The sequence below is a fragment of the Melospiza georgiana genome, chromosome 3, assembly GCF_028018845.1.
Source record: "Melospiza georgiana isolate bMelGeo1 chromosome 3, bMelGeo1.pri, whole genome shotgun sequence".
Classification (NCBI taxonomy): Eukaryota; Metazoa; Chordata; class Aves; order Passeriformes; family Passerellidae; genus Melospiza; species Melospiza georgiana.
The window spans coordinates 69,926,653-69,946,985 of NC_080432.1; the positions used below are offsets into that span (position 1 = coordinate 69,926,653).

A 20,333-nucleotide genomic window follows, 5' to 3' on the forward strand; every position below is an offset into this window, starting at 1 on the left:
GAATAAGAGAAGGAATTCCAGCTCTCATGAGCAGCCTGACTGAATTATCAGCTACTGGTAGTTGGTGACATTCCTGAGTTACTGAAACTGTTCCTGTTTTCTCAGGAAAACACACAATTGGTGTTTGTAGGGTAACACTTGATGGAATAATAAATCCCACACTGGATCTTTATAAGAAGTGAAAATCACATTGTTATTTTGGCTATTCAGACATGAAATATAAACATTAGTTGCCCAATTGCATTTATTTTTCTCTTCTCCTTCACATCCCTCCTCTACAAGTCCCGATTATGCTGCAGCAGCTCTTCTGTTTAACAGTAAAATGGCACAAGTGTAAGGGCAGGAATGCTATTGTACTTGGCTGTCACCTCATGTTTGTAACCTGTTCTCAGGAGCCATGTTGATGTTCAAGAGTTCAACTTTTTGGTGCTCTTTCCATGTCCTCTGCTCCCTCTTTCATCAAAATAAGTAAATCTTATTAATTACTGTTATTATTTTTATTATTTATTATGCATACATTATGTACTGTGAAGCTGTTCCTTAAGAGGGCAATGTATCACAGCTTTCATCTGTATTTGTCTTTGTGAAAATCCCTGCCCATCTCAAAGTGCTAAAGCAGAAACTAATGTTTTATTGGTTTCTGCTTTATTAGAGAGACTGAGTTATATCCTAATCCTTCTGCGCTTGGGGAGGAGGTTGTGGAAGTACAGCACCATTCTTTATTCATTAGCCCACCTAAAAAGGGGGAAAAATTCCTCCAGCTATCATCAATCAAGTGATGTGATACACTTAAAATTTTAGAAACTCATCAGCAGCTTTCTGTGTCTTTACAGCTGAAGCGACGTAGGAATGGTTGTTTTAAACATAGACATTTGTTAAAGGGATAGACTAAAACTGCCACTTTAAGAATGGGTAGAAATAGAGTAACAAGACGAGTAAGAATGGATGTGATACACTTAATTAAAGGATGCCATACTGCTGTGGGGGTTTGGAGTTCACCTGAAGGACTATCATAAACCTCCTGCCTTGTGCCCAACCTTTAGATCCTATTTGTTGCTAAGCAGCTGAGTCTATTTAGACAGGTGACGAGGTACTGCTGCATCAGGGACACTTAAGGGCAGTTTCCTGGTCTGACTCCGCTCGGCAGCAGGTTTTCCTCAGCACACTCAGACGCGTTTTCTTCCCCAGAACGACACCATCTATGAAAGCTTGAAGAGGTGCAGACAAGTCACAAGCAAAGAACACGTAGATAAAAGTGGGTGCTTGCTATTCACTTGGCAAAACTCACATTTGTTACGGAAAAGAAATAGCCAAAGAAACGCGTTCGATCATCAGGACGAAATTCTAGGCGAATACAGTGGGACAAAGAAATTGGCATTTGTCACCTTCGAGTTGCGGAAGTAAACAACCCTTCCCGCACAAGCATTGGTGGTTCAGTGGTAGAATTCTCGCCTGCCACGCGGGAGGCCCGGGTTCGATTCCCGGCCAATGCAGTTGCTCTTTTCTCGCCGCCTTGTTAATTTTTTTTTTTTTCCCCCGCTGTTGACATTTAAAACCAAACCAGCTCTTCGCTTTTAGTCATAACGCTCAAAGAGACACCAACTCTTTGTCGGTCCGGCTGCGCGGACCTTCTCCCCCGTCCCACCAGGCTGGAAGTGACGCAGCCGGATTTGCCTTCAAAAATTGCCGGCGGCGGCGGGAGGAGGCGGCGGGCAGGGCCGGGGCGGGGCCAGCGCCGCTGCGGGAGGAAGGGGGCGGAAGAACTGGAGGGGTCGTGGCTGCTGCCGCCGTGAGCTGCTGCCGCCGCCGCGGGTGCGAGCTCCGGAGAAGAGTAAGTGAGCGGGACGGGCCCGCGGGTCCGGCCGGGCCGCAGGGACAGGTGGGTCCGGGACGGGGGGGGCCACAGCCGCGCCCCGTGTGGCGGGGCACCCCGAGAGTTCCCGGGCACGGGCGGGCTCCGGCTGCTCTGCCCCGCGGCCGGGGGGCCAGGGGCCACGGGGGTTGCTGACCCCCCAGCCGTGAGCACGGAGCTCGTTGTGCCGGGGCTGTGGCTCACACGTGCTCCGCGCCGTCGGGGGCTGCCGCTGCCCGCAGGTGCGGCCGGCGCTCCCGGCCCCGCAGCCCGCCCGCCCGGGCTCTGGGGGCTGCTGGCACTGGCCCGGGCACGGAGCTCTGCTTCCTATGTCTCCCTTCACCCTCCACCTGCTGTGTTGTTTGGGAGTTTTTTGTTAATGTGCAGTAATCTGCGATGATGCAAGTTTTCTCTCCAGAGAGAGAGAAGCTCTCTGCGGAGCTGAAATCGCAAGCAGCGATTTCTAATATCTGTTCACCCGCGGACCTCTCTAAACTGCCAGAGAAACTTGTTAATTTAACACTGATCGTCAAAAAGAATGCCAGCCCCCATGAAGTGGGGAGAAGCCTGTTTAGTAAAGCCTTCTGAAAGGTTTAGCCTGGAAAACATAAAATCACATGCCGCCCATGTATCTCTACCTGTTGATTGATTTTTGTAATGTTTTGTGTTTTCCGCAAACTGCCAGCCAGCCACGCTTATGTTTGTGGCTGGTGGTGGTTGTTCTTCTGCCAACCGTTACTGTTAAATACAGCAACTGGGTGAGAACCATTTTGTTTAGTATCCACTAAGTCTGGCAGCTCTCCTTCCCAAGGAATCAACACAGTCACTTGTTGACACCAAATGTTGCATGCCATGGATGTTATGACCAAGAGTATTAAAGGTGGAAGGGGTCTCAGAGGTGATGCAGGCTATCGTGTCATCAGCAAAAACTGATTCCTGAAAGCTGTTACTTTGGGGTGTTTTTTTCTCATCTGGCTTGCCAAGAGAACTTTGCAAATACTACAGGGTTGCTTTGATGTCAGAGCCTGTATAGCAGGATGAAATAATGGAAACATGTGCGCTCTGCCAAAATTCAGGCTCTGGCTTAGTGCACACATTAAGGTTGGAGCGAAGAACTCCTTGAAAGTATTTTCCATGTATGGTTTGTGCCTTCCAGTCAGCAGGTCCACCACGGTGATTGACACACTATCAGTCAATCTCTTCTTTTCTTTTTTAAAGTTTGGGAGACTTCTTTGTGTTATGAGATTGATGCAATGTTCCTGGATTCTAACGTGTGACTGTGAGCAGAAATTACTTGCAGTCATTTCCACTGATGATTTCTTGAAGTTAATATGGATAACGTGAAGTGTCCCCAGGGTTTTCTTGATAATGGTTATAATGGTTCTTGATAATGGCTGGTATCTTTCAAATGAAATACAAAAATAAGTTCCAAAACCTCATTCTCACAAGCTGTAGGGATCTCGAGCTTTTTGTTACTTTCAACCTAACAAAGCTGAAGAGATCTTGAACTTTTGTTAGGTTCAACCCTTGCTGGACTTGGCTGTTCTATACTCTGGAAATATTTTAGGTCCTTGGAGCAAATGATAAAATGTATTTTGTAACTAGAGGTAGGTTAATTTCAGGGAACCTTATATACCTTATATATAGCTGGTGTGAAGAGCGATTATTCTTGTGTAGTCTGTGTGTTTGTACACAGTGAAGAATTAAACTTGCAAGACAAAGTGCTTAGGTTATTTTCCTTATATCCTGTTCACTGTAAACTTTATGGGCTCTTCTCTGTTTCAGTGGCTGTTGGAACATAGATAATTTCACTGGTCATGATTCATGGGAAGGTTGTGGCTGATAAGTGCTGCTTTGACATCCTGTTACGTGATAGCACCAAGTATTTGTAAACACGTGTGATACTGCTAAGTATTTGTAAATACTTTAAAGATTATTAAGTAGTGCAGGATTAGTTTTGTGAGAGTTTTAATCCCTTCAGTTCTGGTTTAACTCTGGATTCGTGTGTAGTCATGCCTCTCCCATGTCCTCCACCCTGCTGAGCTACCCCAGTGTATTGTCACCTTCTGCCACAAACTTCAGTCTGCTTTCAGACTAGTACTGTAACTCTTCTTTTTCCTCCTTAGAGCTGCTTCACCATCTTCACTTACAAGTGCAGCAGACCCATGGACTCTCATTGGCGTATCAGATCTGACACTGCCTGAAGTTGTGGCAGCAGCAGTGGCGTGTCCAGACATAAGCAGAGCCAGCAGCTTTTTCTGCCTCTCTTGTACTCAAGAGCCTTGTGTTTGGAAGCCACTTCAAGCTCTTTTGCTCTTATGAGTCAAGATGAAGCAACAAATTAAATTGGTTTTCTAGTTTAAACCAAATTATCTTGCATTTTCAATAGTACTAATGACACAGGTAGATTCCAGTAGCACTATAAGCTTGAGTGAGCACCTTATTTTTTCTTTTTTTTCTTCGCACAAGTTGCTAGTTTAGTGTGCTTACATTTCTGTTTCTGCTTTCTGTCCTTACGTTCTCTGTGCTTTCTAACCTGAAAATGTGCTTGACTCTTGCATTATGTGCAGTGTTATCCTTTTGGTCCCAAGCTTTCTGACTTAGCCTCTTTAGTTTTGTTGTTACTTTTTTCCTAATTCTAGTTACTTTCACATTTCCAGATGAAAACTATTCTTATATAAACTTTTTTATTCTTTTTCTGTATATATAAAGTTGCTGTTCTGCTTGGATTGCTCCTACAGCATTCAGTGAAAAAAGTTACCTATGACTTCCCTCTGTATTTAAAAGTCTAGTTTGCTTTTAGTAACTTGCTATTACTTGATTTTTAAAATGTCTATTAGCATCTTGCTCAACTTGTGATTTCAGCAGTGTTAGTCATCGGTTTGAGTTCTCAGCACAGGCAAACAGGTGTATCTGGTAGGATGAGCAGGAGTGGAAAAGCTCGCTCCTAAATACAGCAGGGAAAACTTTGACATCTATGTGATATCCGTACAGCAGTTGGCAAACATCCTCAGGCTCTTTCTCCTGAGGTTAAAACCAACAAAACTCCCAAGCCAAACTGGGTCTCCAAAGCCTAATTAGCTTGGGACACGTTAATCTTTGTAGTTGGTGGTCACATTTACTGTATCAGCTTGTAGGCATCGTGGCCAGCTGGGCGGGTGTGTGGCTGGGGTGAGATTACAGCGTGCAGGTTCTGTGATAGCAGGTTCCCTCTCAGCCCACGGGTCCCCTCTGCAGGGATGGCTGGGGGCTCTCAGAGGCCCCTCTTCAGCTCTGCTGCTGTCACTTTTGCTGCTCTGGACTGAAAATTTTGACAGCAGCTATTTGCTGTCTTGGAAGCTGGGGAAGGAAGAGCAAGGAAGCAAATAAAGAAGAGGATGGTGGCTCAGGAATGCCTGAGCTATGTTTCTGTGTGTGAAACTACTTGGGAAGGGACAGGAAAAGGAGTGAAAGCTCTAAAATGTTTGATTTGTACTTAGCAGCCCCTCTTTACAGTGGAGAGCTCACATTTTAGCCATAGGTTGGCAGGTGTGTGCAAAGGGTGGTTTCTGAAACCTCTGATAAAATGTCCAATCTTGACCCTGACCTGGTCCTGAAATATATTCAGCCTAAGTCTGTTCATTGCGCATGTGAATTTAGTGCCTCTTACATTCTTTAAATAGTTGATCTGTATCAAGTATGCTTCATCCCAGGGCTTAGCTGGAGTTGCTTGTCTGCAGTTGCTTCTTCCTGGCACTGGGTACAGGTACCAAAATGAGAGCAGGATGACTCTCTTGCAGGTGTGTTTTTTTGCTGATTTTAATGTTTTCTGTGCCTGGTTAGGAAATTATGAGGAGAGTGGGGAAATGCTTGGTGTGTAAGAGACAAGAAAAGTGGAGACAGCACGAGTGTGATGGAGAAGAAGGGGCTGGGGTATGTAAGAAACTGACAGTAATGTGGGACAACTGTTCCCACAGGGACAATGGCACTGTAAAGAATGAGTCTACTTCTGCTGCTTCTGCTTATACTGTACTTGTATAAATAATATTTCTGTACTATTCTAATCTAAAAGTGCAGATTCTGTTAGTGCTGTAAAGTGGAAGTAGTCACATTCTATGATGTTTGCTCCAAAAAAACACAAACAAGCATCACCGACAGGGAAAAACAGCATGGTTTGAACAGTGTGTTAAATAGAATGGGTGGTTGCACACTAAATGTTTAATTGTGGCTTTTACTTACCTTTCAGTGATAACTTAAACAGCCTTGATGTTTTTCAGGGATTTCTTTGTAGGTGTAAGAAGGAAGGTGATAGGAAGGTGCAAGCTGGGCATGGAAGGTGGATATTTGTTCAGAGAAACATTAAATAAAAATGCAGAATTGTAAAATCAAGCTAATAGAAGAAGAGTGTTTTTCACAAGGCAAAATCAGATTATTAAAACTCACATGCACAGAATGTTAAGGCAAAAAAAAATTAACAAAACATAATGCATTTGGAGGAAGGGCTTTTATTTACTGCTTGATTGGTGTTTTTTTTTAAACCACACAAGACAGGCCAGACACAGTAAAATACTAGTTTACATTACAGTGGAATAAAGAGATAAGGAGAGTATGCAACTGTGACTTGTAATAATATATTTAAATCTGTATATCTTACATGGGCTTTTTGACAGAATCTCCATGACAAGAAACAAAGCTGTGATGTGAAAAGCTTAATTTCTACTAATAGAACATCAATTAGCATTTTATATGTATGACGTTCATTTTAGATCTTTTTTTGTAACCAGTGTTTTCTCAGCTTCTATGTTTTGATATACCAAATGAGGTAATAAGCATATGAAAATACTTGCAAAAAATTGTTTCAGTCCTCAGTTGGTTTTTACTTCTTTAATATTTCCTATTTTTTTTCAGCTTCATGTTGAACATGAGCCTTGTTATGATCATTGAGAATGTGAAGTTAGCCCGTGAATATGCCTTACTGGGAAATTACGACTCTGCCATGGTCTACTACCAGGGAGTTCTCGACCAAATGAATAAGTATCTGTACTCTGTGAGAGATACCTATCTGCAACAGAAGTGGCAGCAGGTAAATAGCACTTTTCTGGGGCATTTTGAGGGAAAAGCATTGAAGTCACAGGAATTGCCTATCTTACTGCAAACAAAAATGTAAAAATACTTACCCCATTCTTTCATATACTATTGTTGTTATATATAGGCTTCTTTTTTGTTATATAGACTTGTTTAAGTCATCTTAATGACTTCTTTGTCCGACAGTGGCAGAACAGTCAGTGGAACATGGCTCTGTGCACTGTCTGCCCTGACAGCTATGCTGATGAGTACCCCTGCTATGCTCAAGATTTTAGCCTGGTCTCTTTAGGGTCTTATTTCCCTCAATGTTTTAGTGGGACTAAGGTCCTTAACAGCAAGTTGATAATTTCTCCTCAACAAAACCCCTCTTTTGTTTTTACTGATATTCTGCCTATTAGGTTGATACTTTTGATTGATATTCAGTCTGTTAGGTTCTGTCATACCTATTTAGTCTGCAAAATTTGTCGAAAGTCTCTTAGATATTAAATCCAAAATCTCTTCGTTTGTTCTTTAAATGTGCTGAGGAAGACAGAAAAGCCTCCTTAATATCTAATGTGCATATTTCTTGTTTATTGAAGTAGAATTAGGTAGCTCATTAAACCCTGTGGAATCCATCCAGGCATTTCATGGGCTTGAACAGAGGACTGTTACAAACTTATTTCCAATCTGCTTCATCTACCTTTTTTTTTTTAAATTAGGTTTGGCAGGAGATAAGTGTGGAAGCTAAGCATGTGAAAGATATAATGAAAACACTGGAGAGTTTTAAACTAGACAATACTCCATTGAAAGCCTCGCAACAAGAATTACCAGCTCAGGATGCAGAAGTGTGGTCTTTGCCAGTACCTGCTGAACGTAGGTAAGAGGAAACCTGGAGACCTAAATTAATATTTATCAGGACAAAGTGTGCTTGGACTTCAGCCTGTTGTGGTGTAATTCTTGTTCTTGAGCTTAGGTGTGTAACACTCGCACCAGTAGCTTGACACCATTTGTGGTGAAGGAGGTGTCAGGTGGATGTTCTGAGGGTTTTATCTTACATAGTCCTGGCTAATGTCAAGGTTCTTCCCCCCTCACTCTGTTCCCTGAGTTGTTTGGTTTTTGGTTTTGAGTTTTTATTTCACTTTTCTCTCTGTTGGTGTTAATTAGCTGGTTCAGGATGCTAAAGAGATTGTTCTGTGTGTCTAGTGGTTTTTGTTTGGTTTTTTTGCCTTTTTTTGTGAGTAGCTATCTGACTTGGTTCACTAGAAGTTCTAACACATGCCAGTGGTAGCATGAAGGAGGAGACAAGAGTATGTGCAAAGCAGACACAGAATCTGTGCATTTTGACAGAAAGTGCTTGTTAGATTACTTTAGCTGTATTGTCAAATTATTGTTTGCTGGTTAATGTTTTTTAATCTCCATATTACTTCTACTGATGAAATATGCAAAGCAAGGCACTTGTTTTAACCAGGTGAACTCTGAGCTTGTGGCACAAGGAAAATGGATTTTCAGGCACTATCTAAAAATGCCTGTCTTGTTTCTGACATACAGATTTTTATCTTGAGCCATGTGGCTTTTCAGTTTGTAGCCAGCTGATTTGGTTATGTGGTGCCCACCAGTGGCTTTACACTGAGGCTTTTGCATATGTTACAACTAAGCAGAGCTTCGCCCGGGCCCAGGAAGCGCCAGTCGGCCCCGTGCAGCGACTGCAGAGGGCACAGCAACCGCGCGGGTGCAGCTGCCAGGGCCTCCCACCGCCCGGCCTCTCGCAACCCCAGCGACAAAGGGAAGGCGGTCCGCAGCCGGGAGAAGAAGGACCAGCAAAACAAAGGAAAAGAGGAAAAGGTAAGCTTGAAAATTAACTTTGTGGAGTTGAGAAGCTCAGTTGTGCTTTCTTACTACTGACTGTGTTGTAAAATGCCTATAAAATGTTTCTTCTCTTCATGTCAGTGTGCTGATTTGAATCTCACCTTGTAAGGTGTCTTTTCTTTGTGCACAGTGCTGGTTATGGATTAATTAAAAACAAACAGTCACTCTGGGAAGTTGGGATCTGGTAAATGTATCTGAAGGTGGGTGCCAAGAGGGTATTTCCAGGCTCTTCTTGGTGGTGCCAAGCAACAGGACAAGAGGCAGCCGGCAGGAACTGGAAGCTCTACCTGAACATGAGAAAGCACTTTTTTTACTGTGTGGGTAACCACACACTGGAACAGAGAGGTTGTCCAGAGGGGTTGTGGAGTCTCCCTCACTGGGGATACTAGGAACTGTCCAGACACAATCCTGTGCCATGTGCTCTGGGATGATGCTCTTTGAGGAGGGAGGTTGGACCAGATGACCACTGTGGTTTCTTCCAGCCTGACTCATTCTGTGCTTCTGTGACATCTTTACTGCAGCTTGAAGGCAGTTGTTTAAAATTGTATCACTGAATTTCTGAAGTTGAGCCTGGTGGAGCTCATTCACATGGAATGTCTTTGTGGCATAATTGCTTTGAGTATAATTTAAACCAAGATTGAATTGCCTCTTCCAAAGGCATATCAAGATTAACTTAATCTCTAAATGAGACTCTTGCCTTTTATTTCTTTTTTTTTTTTTTTCTTTTGAGATACGTTGCTAACTCTCCTAGTTGTAAATGAACAAAACACCAGTATTCTTGAATTGTGATCTGTTCTTGGCAGAGTGCTTTAATTTTTGTGCTCTGGTCACCATAAATTTAGCAGATGACCAAGGTAAGAGATCGTACAGGAAACAGTAGATTCATTGCTTTCAAGGGTCTAAATAAATCAGATATCCATGCAATAGTTTGTTGCCTTCAGCAGCCTTAAGCTGTGGCAAGGTGCATGGCCTGTGGAGAAAATATAGTCTACAAGGGTGGAGTTGTTTAGCTGTGTAAGCTACTACCTTTATTAGGAGCTAAATTAGATTGCCTCTGAGTGATAATCCTCTGCCCGTCAAATATAACCACAGAGAGACAGGATAGGTCTCTTTTTCTCTTTTACAGTTGTTCTGTCATCACCATTGCTTGCTGTTAAATGTATAAAACCAGGGTATGTCTAGTGAATTTTATTTCCTTTCAGTTGCATGGTCTCTGCTGTTTGAGCCCTTTCTACTATGTAGCTTCTTTGCTTTGACTCTGCTGCAGAGCTGCTTCTCTGCTGTTCATGTCCATGCTTCTGTATCAGTTAATTAGCTCTGGTTTTACCCCTCTGGTCTCACCATTGCTCATTCTACATGTGGAAATCATGCTTAATTTTTTTTTTGTGTCCCATATTTGTGGGACACACATACATGTTTTTTACACTTTGAGAATTTGAGATACTCTCAGTGTGACAGTTTGGTCCAGTCTTACACATAATTTTCCCTTACTGTGTCTCAGATAGTTTCAGATTTCTGTGGGAGAAGAGGCAGAAATTGTTACGCTGGGATAGGTGTATGGAGTTTTGATGAGGTACCAAAACAAAGAAACTGCATCAGTACAACCTGCTGGCTTTGGGGAGAAGGAAATGGAACCAGGGCAGTACAGAAATCTGGGTGAAACACACACATCCATCCTGCAGTGTAGCTGTAGTACAGATGCTTCATCATTTTCATGCTGGTTTATGTTGCCACCTTCTAAAAATATGATGCTATTGTGGACTTATGGTAAAAATTCATTAGTAGCATGACCTTTGTTATGTATTTACATTGTTATATCCTTTATATGTAGAGCAAATCCACATCTGAGATTTCAGAGTCTGAACCAAAGAAATTTGATAGTACTGGATATGACAAAGATTTAGTAGAAGCTTTGGAAAGAGATATCATTTCTCAGAATCCCAACATCCGATGGTAAGTTCGAGTACTGCTGCTAATCTCTTGAGCTGTTTCTGTTTCCTCTCATGTGATATGACAAGAATTAAGCATTTTAACAGATAATTGCATATAAAAAGGTACATACAGGTTTTCCTTGTTGCCTTTAAACAGGCAACTAAACTTTTTATGTAGTTGAATACTTCTAGAACTCAAAAAACTTTTTTCCCCACTTATATTCATATAATAGTTTGGGCTGGACAGACCTTTAAAGATCAGCTAAAGCAGTCCCCTGCCATGGCAGGGACATCTTTCTCTAAATCAGGTTGCCTAAAGTCTTGTCCAACTTGGCCATACAAAGATTCTCAAAAAGAGTCCTAAGATCAATTTTTGTGATACACCGACAGAAACTTTTACATGAAAAAGAGTATCTTTATTTGAAATCTGTTTTGCTACTCTGGGGCTTATCAAGACAGAAAACTGATTAACAAATAAGTTATGTCAATATAGGAACCCTTTGAAATGTTGCTGGATGCAATGTGGCCACTAGTATAAAATATAACCCTGTGCCAGTACCTTTACATAAATGTGTTAAATATTAAACCTTATATAAACCTTATATAAAGGTTGCTTTGTGTTCCAAATGTTTCCAAGCTTAGGAGGATTAAATGAGCAAAATTCTTCTGGCAAATAAAGTAGGCTTTAAAAAAAATCCAACAGTCCCACAAAACGCTTTTTGTGCATGCAACTGCCTTGTATTTCAGTTTAATATTTAAATATATGTTTCAGTTTTTATACTGAATCTTAAGTTACTACTTCAGATTTTAAACTAGTTCTTCATATAGATGTGTTTTGAAACCAAAATGTTACTTGGGCACATGCTGATAGGAGGAATGCCCTGGAAGTTATTTTCAAGGAAATAAGACCAGCCTATAAGGTATCTAAGAATTCATACTTTTGTAACTCTGAAAAATAATTCTAAAAATCATGTTTAATTCTGCTCCATCTTCAGCAAGTTGTTCTTGTAACAATGAAAGATGGTATTTAAGTTTCGGGGACATCCAACCTCTCAGCAAAACAAGAAAGCATAATTGGTAGTTAGCCTAAGTTTAACCAACCTGCTTTCTTCTGCTTGTCTTTCTTTGAATACTGACAATGTTGCTCTAATGAAATAGTTCACAGTTGCTTTTGCTTTTGCATCCATCCAGAGTCTGCCAGGCAGATGCCAGTTGTAGCTGTTACAGGCTTTTGCCTTTAGAACATAAATAATTCAGGAAAATGAGTTAGGTTTATGGGAGAACCAATGTGTAATAAGTTTAATTGTGTGGTTTTTTGAGCTGTGGAGTGATTCTTTTGCCTGCTGTCTGAATCTGTCAAACAACTTTCTATTTCTTGTTAGGGATGACATTGCTGATTTAGTAGAAGCCAAAAAGCTGCTTAAGGAAGCTGTAGTTTTACCAATGTGGATGCCAGAGTTCTTCAAGGGGATTAGAAGACCGTGGAAGGTATGAAAAAATGTGCTCCTGTGATCATAAGTAGGATTTTGAGATTGGGTCTTGGCAGAAAAAGAAATTTCAAATGTTTCACAGTTTAAATAAATTCCTCTTGTGTTTGAGTTACAAAATTTATTGTAAGTAATAACAAAATAAAGATGTCAGTCAGATACCTGCACTGTCTTCAGCTAGGTGTTTGCTAGTGAGCAATGACATTAATTACTTACCTCTGAATAACTCTTCAAGGGAAAACTTTCATCCAGTAGTTTACTATTACACTAAACAAACTGTAAAATTCTCTCGTTTGATTCTTGTCCTAAACGTGGTTCTTTTTTATTTTAATAGGGTGTGCTGATGGTTGGTCCTCCTGGTACTGGAAAGACCCTCCTAGCAAAAGCTGTAGCCACTGAATGCAAGACAACTTTTTTCAATGTTTCTTCTTCCACACTTACCTCAAAATACAGAGGAGAATCTGAGAAACTTGTTCGTCTGCTGTTTGAAATGGTGATTTAAGTTTCTGAACATGAACAGGGAGACAATGAAGTAGATTCACCTTTGGAACAGTGAAACCTTACCAAGGTTTCAAACTTACAGCATATATAAACAGCTCCCCAAGCTGGGAATGCTTGGAGGCATTTCTGATTTGCCCATTTGCATTTCAAGATTATTCCTAAATGGATTTATAAAAGCTGAAAAATAAGTAGTCTTTTATTTTCAGGGTTAGCTTGCTACATTAGAGGTAGCTCACTATAAGCTGGTGAGTGCTGCAGAACAGACTTAATGGAAATTTAGGGATGGAATTAATTGCTTTCTGAGTGAGAACCTATTTAGGTTGTGTGCTTTGTTGTTTTTGTGGGTGGTTTTTTGTTTGTGGTTAAAAGAAGTGGCCTTCCAAACTGTAGTTGGCTTCGGAGCACATAATACTCGAAATAATACTCAGAAAATAGTTGTCTTTCTTTCCCATGTGTTACCAGGTGTGTGTGCAGTGTTTGCTAGGGTGCCCAGTACTGAAGGGGACAGCAGAGTTAAAATTACAATAGTCAGAAAAGGCAAGAAATAAAAGATATTTTACATTATAGTTTGTTAGGCAGGATACCAGCTCATTTAATGTGATTGTTCAAAAATGCAGGTAACACAATGAACAGCATCTCAACTGCTCTAATACAATAGCTTTTATTATCCTGGATCCTTATCTTTAAATGCTCTTGTTTTCAAAAAGGTCAGGTATTTTGCAGTTGACCTGTCTCTTGGACAGGCTCCATGTCTTGATGTCCCAGCTTAACATTCATCCTGGCTTTAACTGAAATACTATTCAAGCAATCTGTGATGACTTTGACAGTTTAAAATATTACTCCTAATGTGGGAAACAGCCTATGGCTTATGAAATGTTTGTTTTGAGCTCTAGCAACTACAGAACTTTGCCAAAAGCCCTTCTCCTTCAAAGGCTCTGAATGAATGCACAGCTGCTCTGTACCTGAGGGCTGGGGTCTGAGGGGGAATGGTGGGGATTGTTTGGTACCTGGGGAAAATACATCATTACTCAGCTCTGAATATGCTGCTACTTCTTAAATGGGAGTGAACTGCTATTTCAGCTTGTGCTTTATCTTTGGCTTTCTCCAGGCTCGATTTTATGCCCCAACAACCATATTTATTGATGAGATTGACTCCATCTGTAGCCGCAGGGGAACTTCGGAGGAGCACGAAGCCAGCCGACGTGTGAAGGCAGAACTGCTAGTTCAGATGGATGGTAAATAACCTGATCACTGGGAACTACTGGACTGCAGGAAACTTGAGGGACAGGAAAAAAAAAAAAACCCAAAACAAAACTTCATTCTTCAGAAGCACAGTACAGTTTTTCAAAAGCTGTACATGAAATCGGGGTTAAAAGGCACAGGTGACATTATTTAATGATCTTTTGGCCTCTGAGCTATGATCTTGTATTGGTGACTCAAATAAGGAAGATTAAGTGGAAAATAGAAGATTTCAAAAGAGCAGCAGAAAAAAACCCAAAAAACCTGCTTCTCTCAGTCTTTGCCTGGCATTTCATTCACTTCTTCAAAATTAACTTAAAAACTGCTTCAACAGAACTGTTACCTATTTTTATTTAAACTTCAAAGGCAGCATTACATTTCACTTCTTTGGGATCTCTTTTTCTCCTAAAAAACATAAATAACAAATGAAGATCTTCTGTTTTATAGAAGAGAAGGTTGGGAGAGTTTTCATTTTAAAATACTGATTTCACTACAAATACGTAGCTAAAATTTCACAAAATAACGAAGTTCAAAAGTAGGTAACAATGCAGAGTTGCTACAGAGAGCCTCCATTTTATATTCTGGGTAGCAGAGAGAAGGAAAGGAACTACTGAGAAGTGCTAATCTATGGTCTGCTTTGTGATAGAATTCCATGAGTCAGAAGATTTGCATATTTATTTCTCCTTCTCTGATGTTCGTACTGTTTTATTTTTGTCTTTAAAGACAAGCAGAGCTCTAATACTGTTCTCATATCAAGTATGTACATAATCTGATTTTATTAGTAAGAACTATTTCAATCCATTTACTTAAGCATTAATAAATTGTGTTTTATATGCAGACTCTCAGGCAGACTAGGTGCAGCAGCTGTCCCACAGCCCAATCCTGTTGTTCTAAGCAAAAGCAGTAGATACAGGGAGTAGCAACTTTAATGAAATTACATTCTTCCCCTTGTAACAGATTCATAGTGTTTATAAACTGAGGTGTTCTCTTCTCTCTAAGAAGTTGTGATTTAGTCCACCAAATTTAAACATTCGCTTCAGCAGTTTGCACAGTCCACCTGTACATATGAAACCTTTGGCTGGACTTGAGAAGTGAAGGCACCTTGCAGGGAAATCATGCTGCCTTGGTGTGGCTGTTGGTGAATACTGTGGGGGATGTTTGTTGGTTTTTGGTGTGGTGATGGTGTTGGGCGTTGCTTTGTTTCCTCACTGGCTGCTACAAGATGTCAGTGTGAAAATTGAACCACTCTTGTGGCAGAAGTACAAACAAACAACTCTGCTGTAAAACCATTCTGGCCATGATAAGGAGGAACTTCCTGGTCTGAGCAGTGCCCTGTGCCCCTGCAGCTGTTCAAACCAGGCTTCCATTCATGCTTGCAGGCTCTCACAGAGATGGAAAAGCAAACTCTGTTGTGCTTGGTGATTCTGTTATACTCGGGCTCATCAAAGTGCAATAGAGTACAGTTCTGCTTCGGTACTGCAGAAGTGTTTTCTCTATACATGAAAATTCAATAAACATGTGTATTTTACCTCCTCGTTTCTTCACTGCAGGTGTTGGGGGGGCTACTGAAAATGATGATCCTTCTAAGATGGTCATGGTACTTGCTGCTACTAATTTTCCTTGGGATATTGATGAAGCCCTAAGACGGAGGCTAGAAAAGAGAATTTACATTCCTTTACCATCAGGTATGAAGAATTGGGGAGAGGAATGGTTAAAAATTCTAAAATCTAAACTTTATTAACATTCCTTTAGTTTTGATCACTTGATTTAAAAATCTAATTGATACATGTATGCAAATTCACTTATGGATTCAGGACCAGCTGAAATCTAAACATGAACATTTACCCTTGTAGCAAGTGCAGTGTCCTTTTTCTCATTCTTTCCTCTTATCCTCCTTCAATTTATTGTTTATCTTCAAAAAGGAAATTGTACAGACTCAATTTTCTTTTCTGTGATTAGCCAAAGGCAGAGAGGAACTCCTGAAAATAAATCTGCGAGAGCTGGAACTGGCTGATGATGTTGACCTTGCAAACATAGCTGAGAAGATGGAGGGTTATTCAGGTGCAGACATTACCAATGTATGCAGGTAAGCTGGCATTGCATCATTTGTGTTACTACTGCTGCAAACTTTGGGAAAACTGCTTGTAATGTGGCCAGTTTACATGATTAAAGTTATTGGATAAAAATAGACTGTAACTTGTCTTTTATGTATGGCTGAAGGGTGAAATACTGCATTAATATGTACCTAAATTTCCATTTGGAGAGTAGTTGCAACCTAGTAATCTAGTAAGCTGTGATTTAGGTAAAATTCCACCTTCCTTCACGTAGACTAAATTCCATGCATGAGGATTATCCAGAGGATGGTTAATTTGTGGAGTTGCAGTCATTCTGCTTGGGCTATATGATTGCTGCAGAAATCCATGTGAGAGACAACGGTGATATAGGTTGGAATAACTAAAGTAAAACCATGGAGTTTTCTTCTTTCATGATATGGAAAAGGTGTACAATCTTGTGTGATGGTACAAGAGCTGTGTACCCAGCACATTGGTTTTGTGATGAGACTGACTAAAGTTTTCTGCTACCTCCTTCATTTCCCTGTCTTCTCAGTACTGTTGGCATACGGTTGTTTGTGGGCCAGTTCTCTAGCCTAGATTCCTGAAATAATTGACTAAAAATATCTTCTAATTCTTTCCAATTTTTCAAAGAAAATAGAAGGGAAGGGAAGGAGAGGACTGATCTGTTAAGAGATGAGTGTCAGCTGTCCTGTTTACAGCAAAGACTTGCACTGGCACAGCTGTGGCAGTGGCAAGCTGTGAGACCTGCAGTAAGGGACAGAGAACTGAAGCTGCTTAGATGCTGTTGGAGCACCTGTCTAAAGCTGCTTTCAGGCTTTGGAGGTAGCCCTGAAGTGTGGCAGGGCAAGGCTTGAGCTCCCAGCTGCTCCAGCCCAACCTGTGTGTGCTTTGGGCAGGGTGAGAGAGCTGGAGTAAAAGCACCTCTGGCTGCTGCCTCCAATGCGGCTCCGTTTCTTGCAATCTCTAGATTGTAAACGCGGCTCTGCAGACAGTGTCAGCACAGCTGAGAGGAATGTGCTGTGCCACAGGGATGAAAGCAAAGCTTGTACACAAAGCTGCCACCAAGGCTCTGTCAGCAGGGCCACTGCAGGCTGAGCTAAAAGTTTGGAGCCTCAGTGGAGTTTCCTGAACAAACCTTGCACACTGTCTGGGAAAAGAATGGTATGTTAGTTGTTCTGAATCAGTGTTGTGGAGATTTGTTTAATTTTGTAGTTTTGTGAGATGAATTTCTGGTGTTCTTTTGATCTTTGGTTCTGCTTTGAAAGGAGTTTGTGCTAATAGGTTCATGTTATATGAAAGAGAATTTATTTGGTCTGCTGCTTTGTGCATTTTAGCTGCAGTTTGTCTCCTCCAGTCTGTTCAGTGTTTGTTGTTTGTAATTAATTTTATACTGAATATCAATAAGATTATTTTAGAAATGAAAATACTTGTAATGTTTTTCAGTGAAATTTATGTGTGTATGTATTTGTGCATAATTAATTTTGATTTTTTTTTAACCAAAGCCCCTTTGTACAAATACTATTTAAAAAAAAAAGGCAAACAGATAAAAAAACCACAGGAAACATCTGAATCTTCTGTTTGTGGCCATCTCTGAAGTGATGACTGAGGTGGCAGCAAGCAGAAATCCAGATGAACTGAGATTTGGATGTACATAGTTTGAAATCACTAAGAAAGTACTCATATTACTGTGTATTTACACTTTGTTCATGGTGTCAGGAGCAATAGCTCTTGGATAGGATTGTTTCATTTCCATTGAGACAAAAATATGTGGATGATTTAAAAGTGCTTTATTGCAGTTCAGGCTCTCAGGATAGAAGCAGGGTAAAGTTCAAACTTGTATACTCTGTCAGTCCTTGCTAGTGGCACAAGCCAAGAGCTCTGGTTTACTGAAATTACCCTCCTATCTTAAAGAATTGGAGGTGAAGTCCAAAGTTTGCTGAGCCAGAGTGAAAACCAGTTAGAGGTAACACTACAGTTGGTAGCAGTCAGCATATAACCAGGGGGAAATGAAGGTGAACCTTCATTTTAAAATCCAGGAAATACAAAATGCACCCAAATTGCAGATTAGTTGTGAGTATGAACTAACTTTGGATGGTTGTTTTGGGTGGACTGTCAGTGTTGAAAGGCCTTTAGAACAGAACTGGTCCCTGCTGTGTCTGGCAGTGGGTGGCTGCCTGTTTTTTGAATAGGGTTTTGATGCTTCTTCAGGCACCAAGAGTGCATTTGAGAAAGCACCAGGAGTTCAGTTTGGAATGACTGTCCATAAAATGACTTCACAAAAGGAAGTGGTGGCAGCTGCACTTCTGTTCTATCAGTGTGTTAAGGTGTATGATGGGCTTGTTGCTGGTTGGCTGGATTGTTTTTGCTGGACTTTCTGGGTTTTTTAACTGCTGTCTGCAAGCAAATTAGATGCATGGAGTGTCCCCTCAACCCATTGTGTAACAACAGCTTATGGTTTACAAATGATGTTGTAACAGTGAAGGGTGGTGATACTTGGTTGAGATGGAGTTCAACGAGACAATCTTTTGGTTGTTCTGAAATTTTAGTTCCTGTATTAAGAGATTTTAATTTATTACTTAACACTGAGATGAGCTCAGAGCATGGTGCTAATAATATCAAGGTTGTGGATTCAATCCCTGTACAGGCCATTTATTTAAGAGCTAGACTTGATGATCCTTGTGAGTCCCTTCCAGCTTGAATATTCTGTGATTCTGTGAGTTCTTTAGTAAATTCCTGAAGTCTGACAGTTATGGTTTCCTTTAGCGGGAGGGGGGGATGATACTGAAACAGAACATACTCAAACCATTTTTCTAAGTCCTTCTGGAAGACAAAGTTTAAGTTTTTCTCTCTTTGGATTCTCACCTTCTTACATGACACAAATATACCATTGTGATATCACCCAGATTACAGTTCCATCTTTTATACTGTTAGATTAGCAGCGTTTTCTTGTTATTATTAGATCTGTAACAACGAATTGGCAGGAACTTCAGCCTTCCGGTGTTACCTAATTATCACTTCACTAGCTATCACCTGCTGCCACTAGAGTTACTGCTGGAAATCTAAATTTAGTCAAACCTAACACTAAAGAAAATGACACACTTGTAAAAGTGCTTAGTGCTCATTAGGGCCTGAAGTTTGAGGAGCTACAGACAGAACAGATTTTGTTATTTAACATTTAGCTTTTGAGTGTAGAGGTTGGAGGTAGATACTGTTGACTTCCCCATCTTTGAAGTGGGATTCCTGTTCAAACCAGGAAGCATTCAAAACACTCCAGCTACTCCTATATCTAGGAGGAGTGGAATTGTTATTGCCTTGTTCCTATTTAGAAATACTGTAAACAGCAGCTGCATCATAGGCATGCAGTGACATCAGCTTGTCTTTACCTCAGTCAGTTTGTCTTTACCTCTTTTGCCTAGCCTATGAATAGTAGCTCTTCAGATATCCAGTGAGGATAATGCCATGCTTGAAAAATATGGATAACATGGTATTGTAGCTTGTACAAGCACTTGGAGATATTCCCATAAAAGTTTACAGTTCTTGATTGAATCTTTTTGAATGCAGCAGCTTAACTGCAATGCTGTGTTGAGCCTTTCAAACAACTGAACTCACCATCCTGCATTGAGTAATGATTTTATTTTCTCACCCTCCTGACCAGAGATGCATCATTGATGGCTATGAGGAGGCGTATTGAAGGCTTGACACCAGAAGAAATCAGAAATCTTCCTCGAGATGAAATGCACATGCCAACAACTATGGAAGACTTTGAAATAGCTTTGAAGAAAGTTTCTAAATCTGTTTCTGCTGCGGACATTGAGAAATATGAGAAATGGATAGTTGAGTTTGGATCATGTTGAGTTGTGTTCTCTGGAAGAAACCACCTTATGTCTTAAAACAGCTTTAGAAGTTATCGGTGATATGTCAGTGCACTGTGTGCTCTTTTTAACTTTTGTAATTTAAGAGCAACAGATTCTAAATAAATTTTTTTTCTAAAATGCATGTTCTGCCTAGCTCTCTTTGAACTAGCTCAGAAGTCACCCATTTTTCTCAAATGCTGATGGTATCTGATTTGATTTTCAAGATATTTTAAAATTACTTTAATACTCGGACTCCTTTCATCAGTATTTACTCTTGGAAAATTGCTTTTGTGTCAATAAAACCCCCCAGGCTAGCACTTTTAAGTGAGTCAGGGATGCTGGGAACTTGAAAATGGGACAAACAAGATGCAGTTACACAGATTTAAATCTTGGAGAACGCTACCTTTAAACTGTTGTTAAAGAACCTGTGCAAATGCTGAGATGTGGAACGGCAATGGTCATGCTGGAACAGTCAATGAAGTTAG

The 20,333-nt window shown here is 40.7% G+C and overlaps 1 protein-coding gene and 1 non-coding gene across 5 annotated transcripts; both read left to right on the forward strand.

Annotated features, from left to right (window-relative positions):
• Positions 1–1,422: 1,422 nt before the first annotated feature.
• TRNAG-GCC (transfer RNA glycine (anticodon GCC)) lies at positions 1,423–1,493 on the forward strand. The gene has a single exon. It is a non-coding gene; the product is annotated as a tRNA-Gly (tRNA).
• Positions 1,494–1,764: 271 nt separating this feature from the next.
• Positions 1,765–19,917, forward strand: KATNA1 (katanin catalytic subunit A1). 4 transcript variants are annotated; one of them, XM_058021377.1, is made up of 11 exons: positions 1,765–1,831; positions 6,740–6,914; positions 7,615–7,772; positions 8,554–8,737; positions 10,593–10,714; positions 12,075–12,180; positions 12,514–12,672; positions 13,789–13,915; positions 15,470–15,604; positions 15,879–16,005; positions 19,650–19,917. In XM_058021377.1, the coding sequence occupies exons 2-11, from the start codon at positions 6,744–6,746 to the stop codon at positions 19,846–19,848; spliced, it is 1,488 nt and encodes a 495-aa protein (XP_057877360.1). In that variant the 5' UTR covers positions 1,765–1,831; positions 6,740–6,743; the 3' UTR covers positions 19,849–19,917. The 4 variants fall into 4 exon arrangements, with proteins under 4 accessions (XP_057877360.1, XP_057877359.1, XP_057877361.1 ...); XM_058021376.1 differs by having other exon boundaries at positions 1,823–1,879; XM_058021378.1 differs by having other exon boundaries at positions 1,823–1,879; positions 8,572–8,737.
• The last annotated feature ends 416 nt before the right edge of the window (positions 19,918–20,333 follow it).

Coding starts and splice junctions, on each gene's coding strand:
- KATNA1 (XM_058021377.1), top strand. CDS start 6,744: ATGTTGAACATGAGCCTTGTTATGATCATTGAGAATGTGAAGTTAGCC. Junction 7,773..8,553: donor CCAGTACCTGCTGAACGTAG/GTAAGAGGAAAC, acceptor ACAACTAAGCAG/AGCTTCGCCCGGGCCCAGGA. Junction 16,006..19,649: donor GACATTACCAATGTATGCAG/GTAAGCTGGCAT, acceptor CCTCCTGACCAG/AGATGCATCATTGATGGCTA.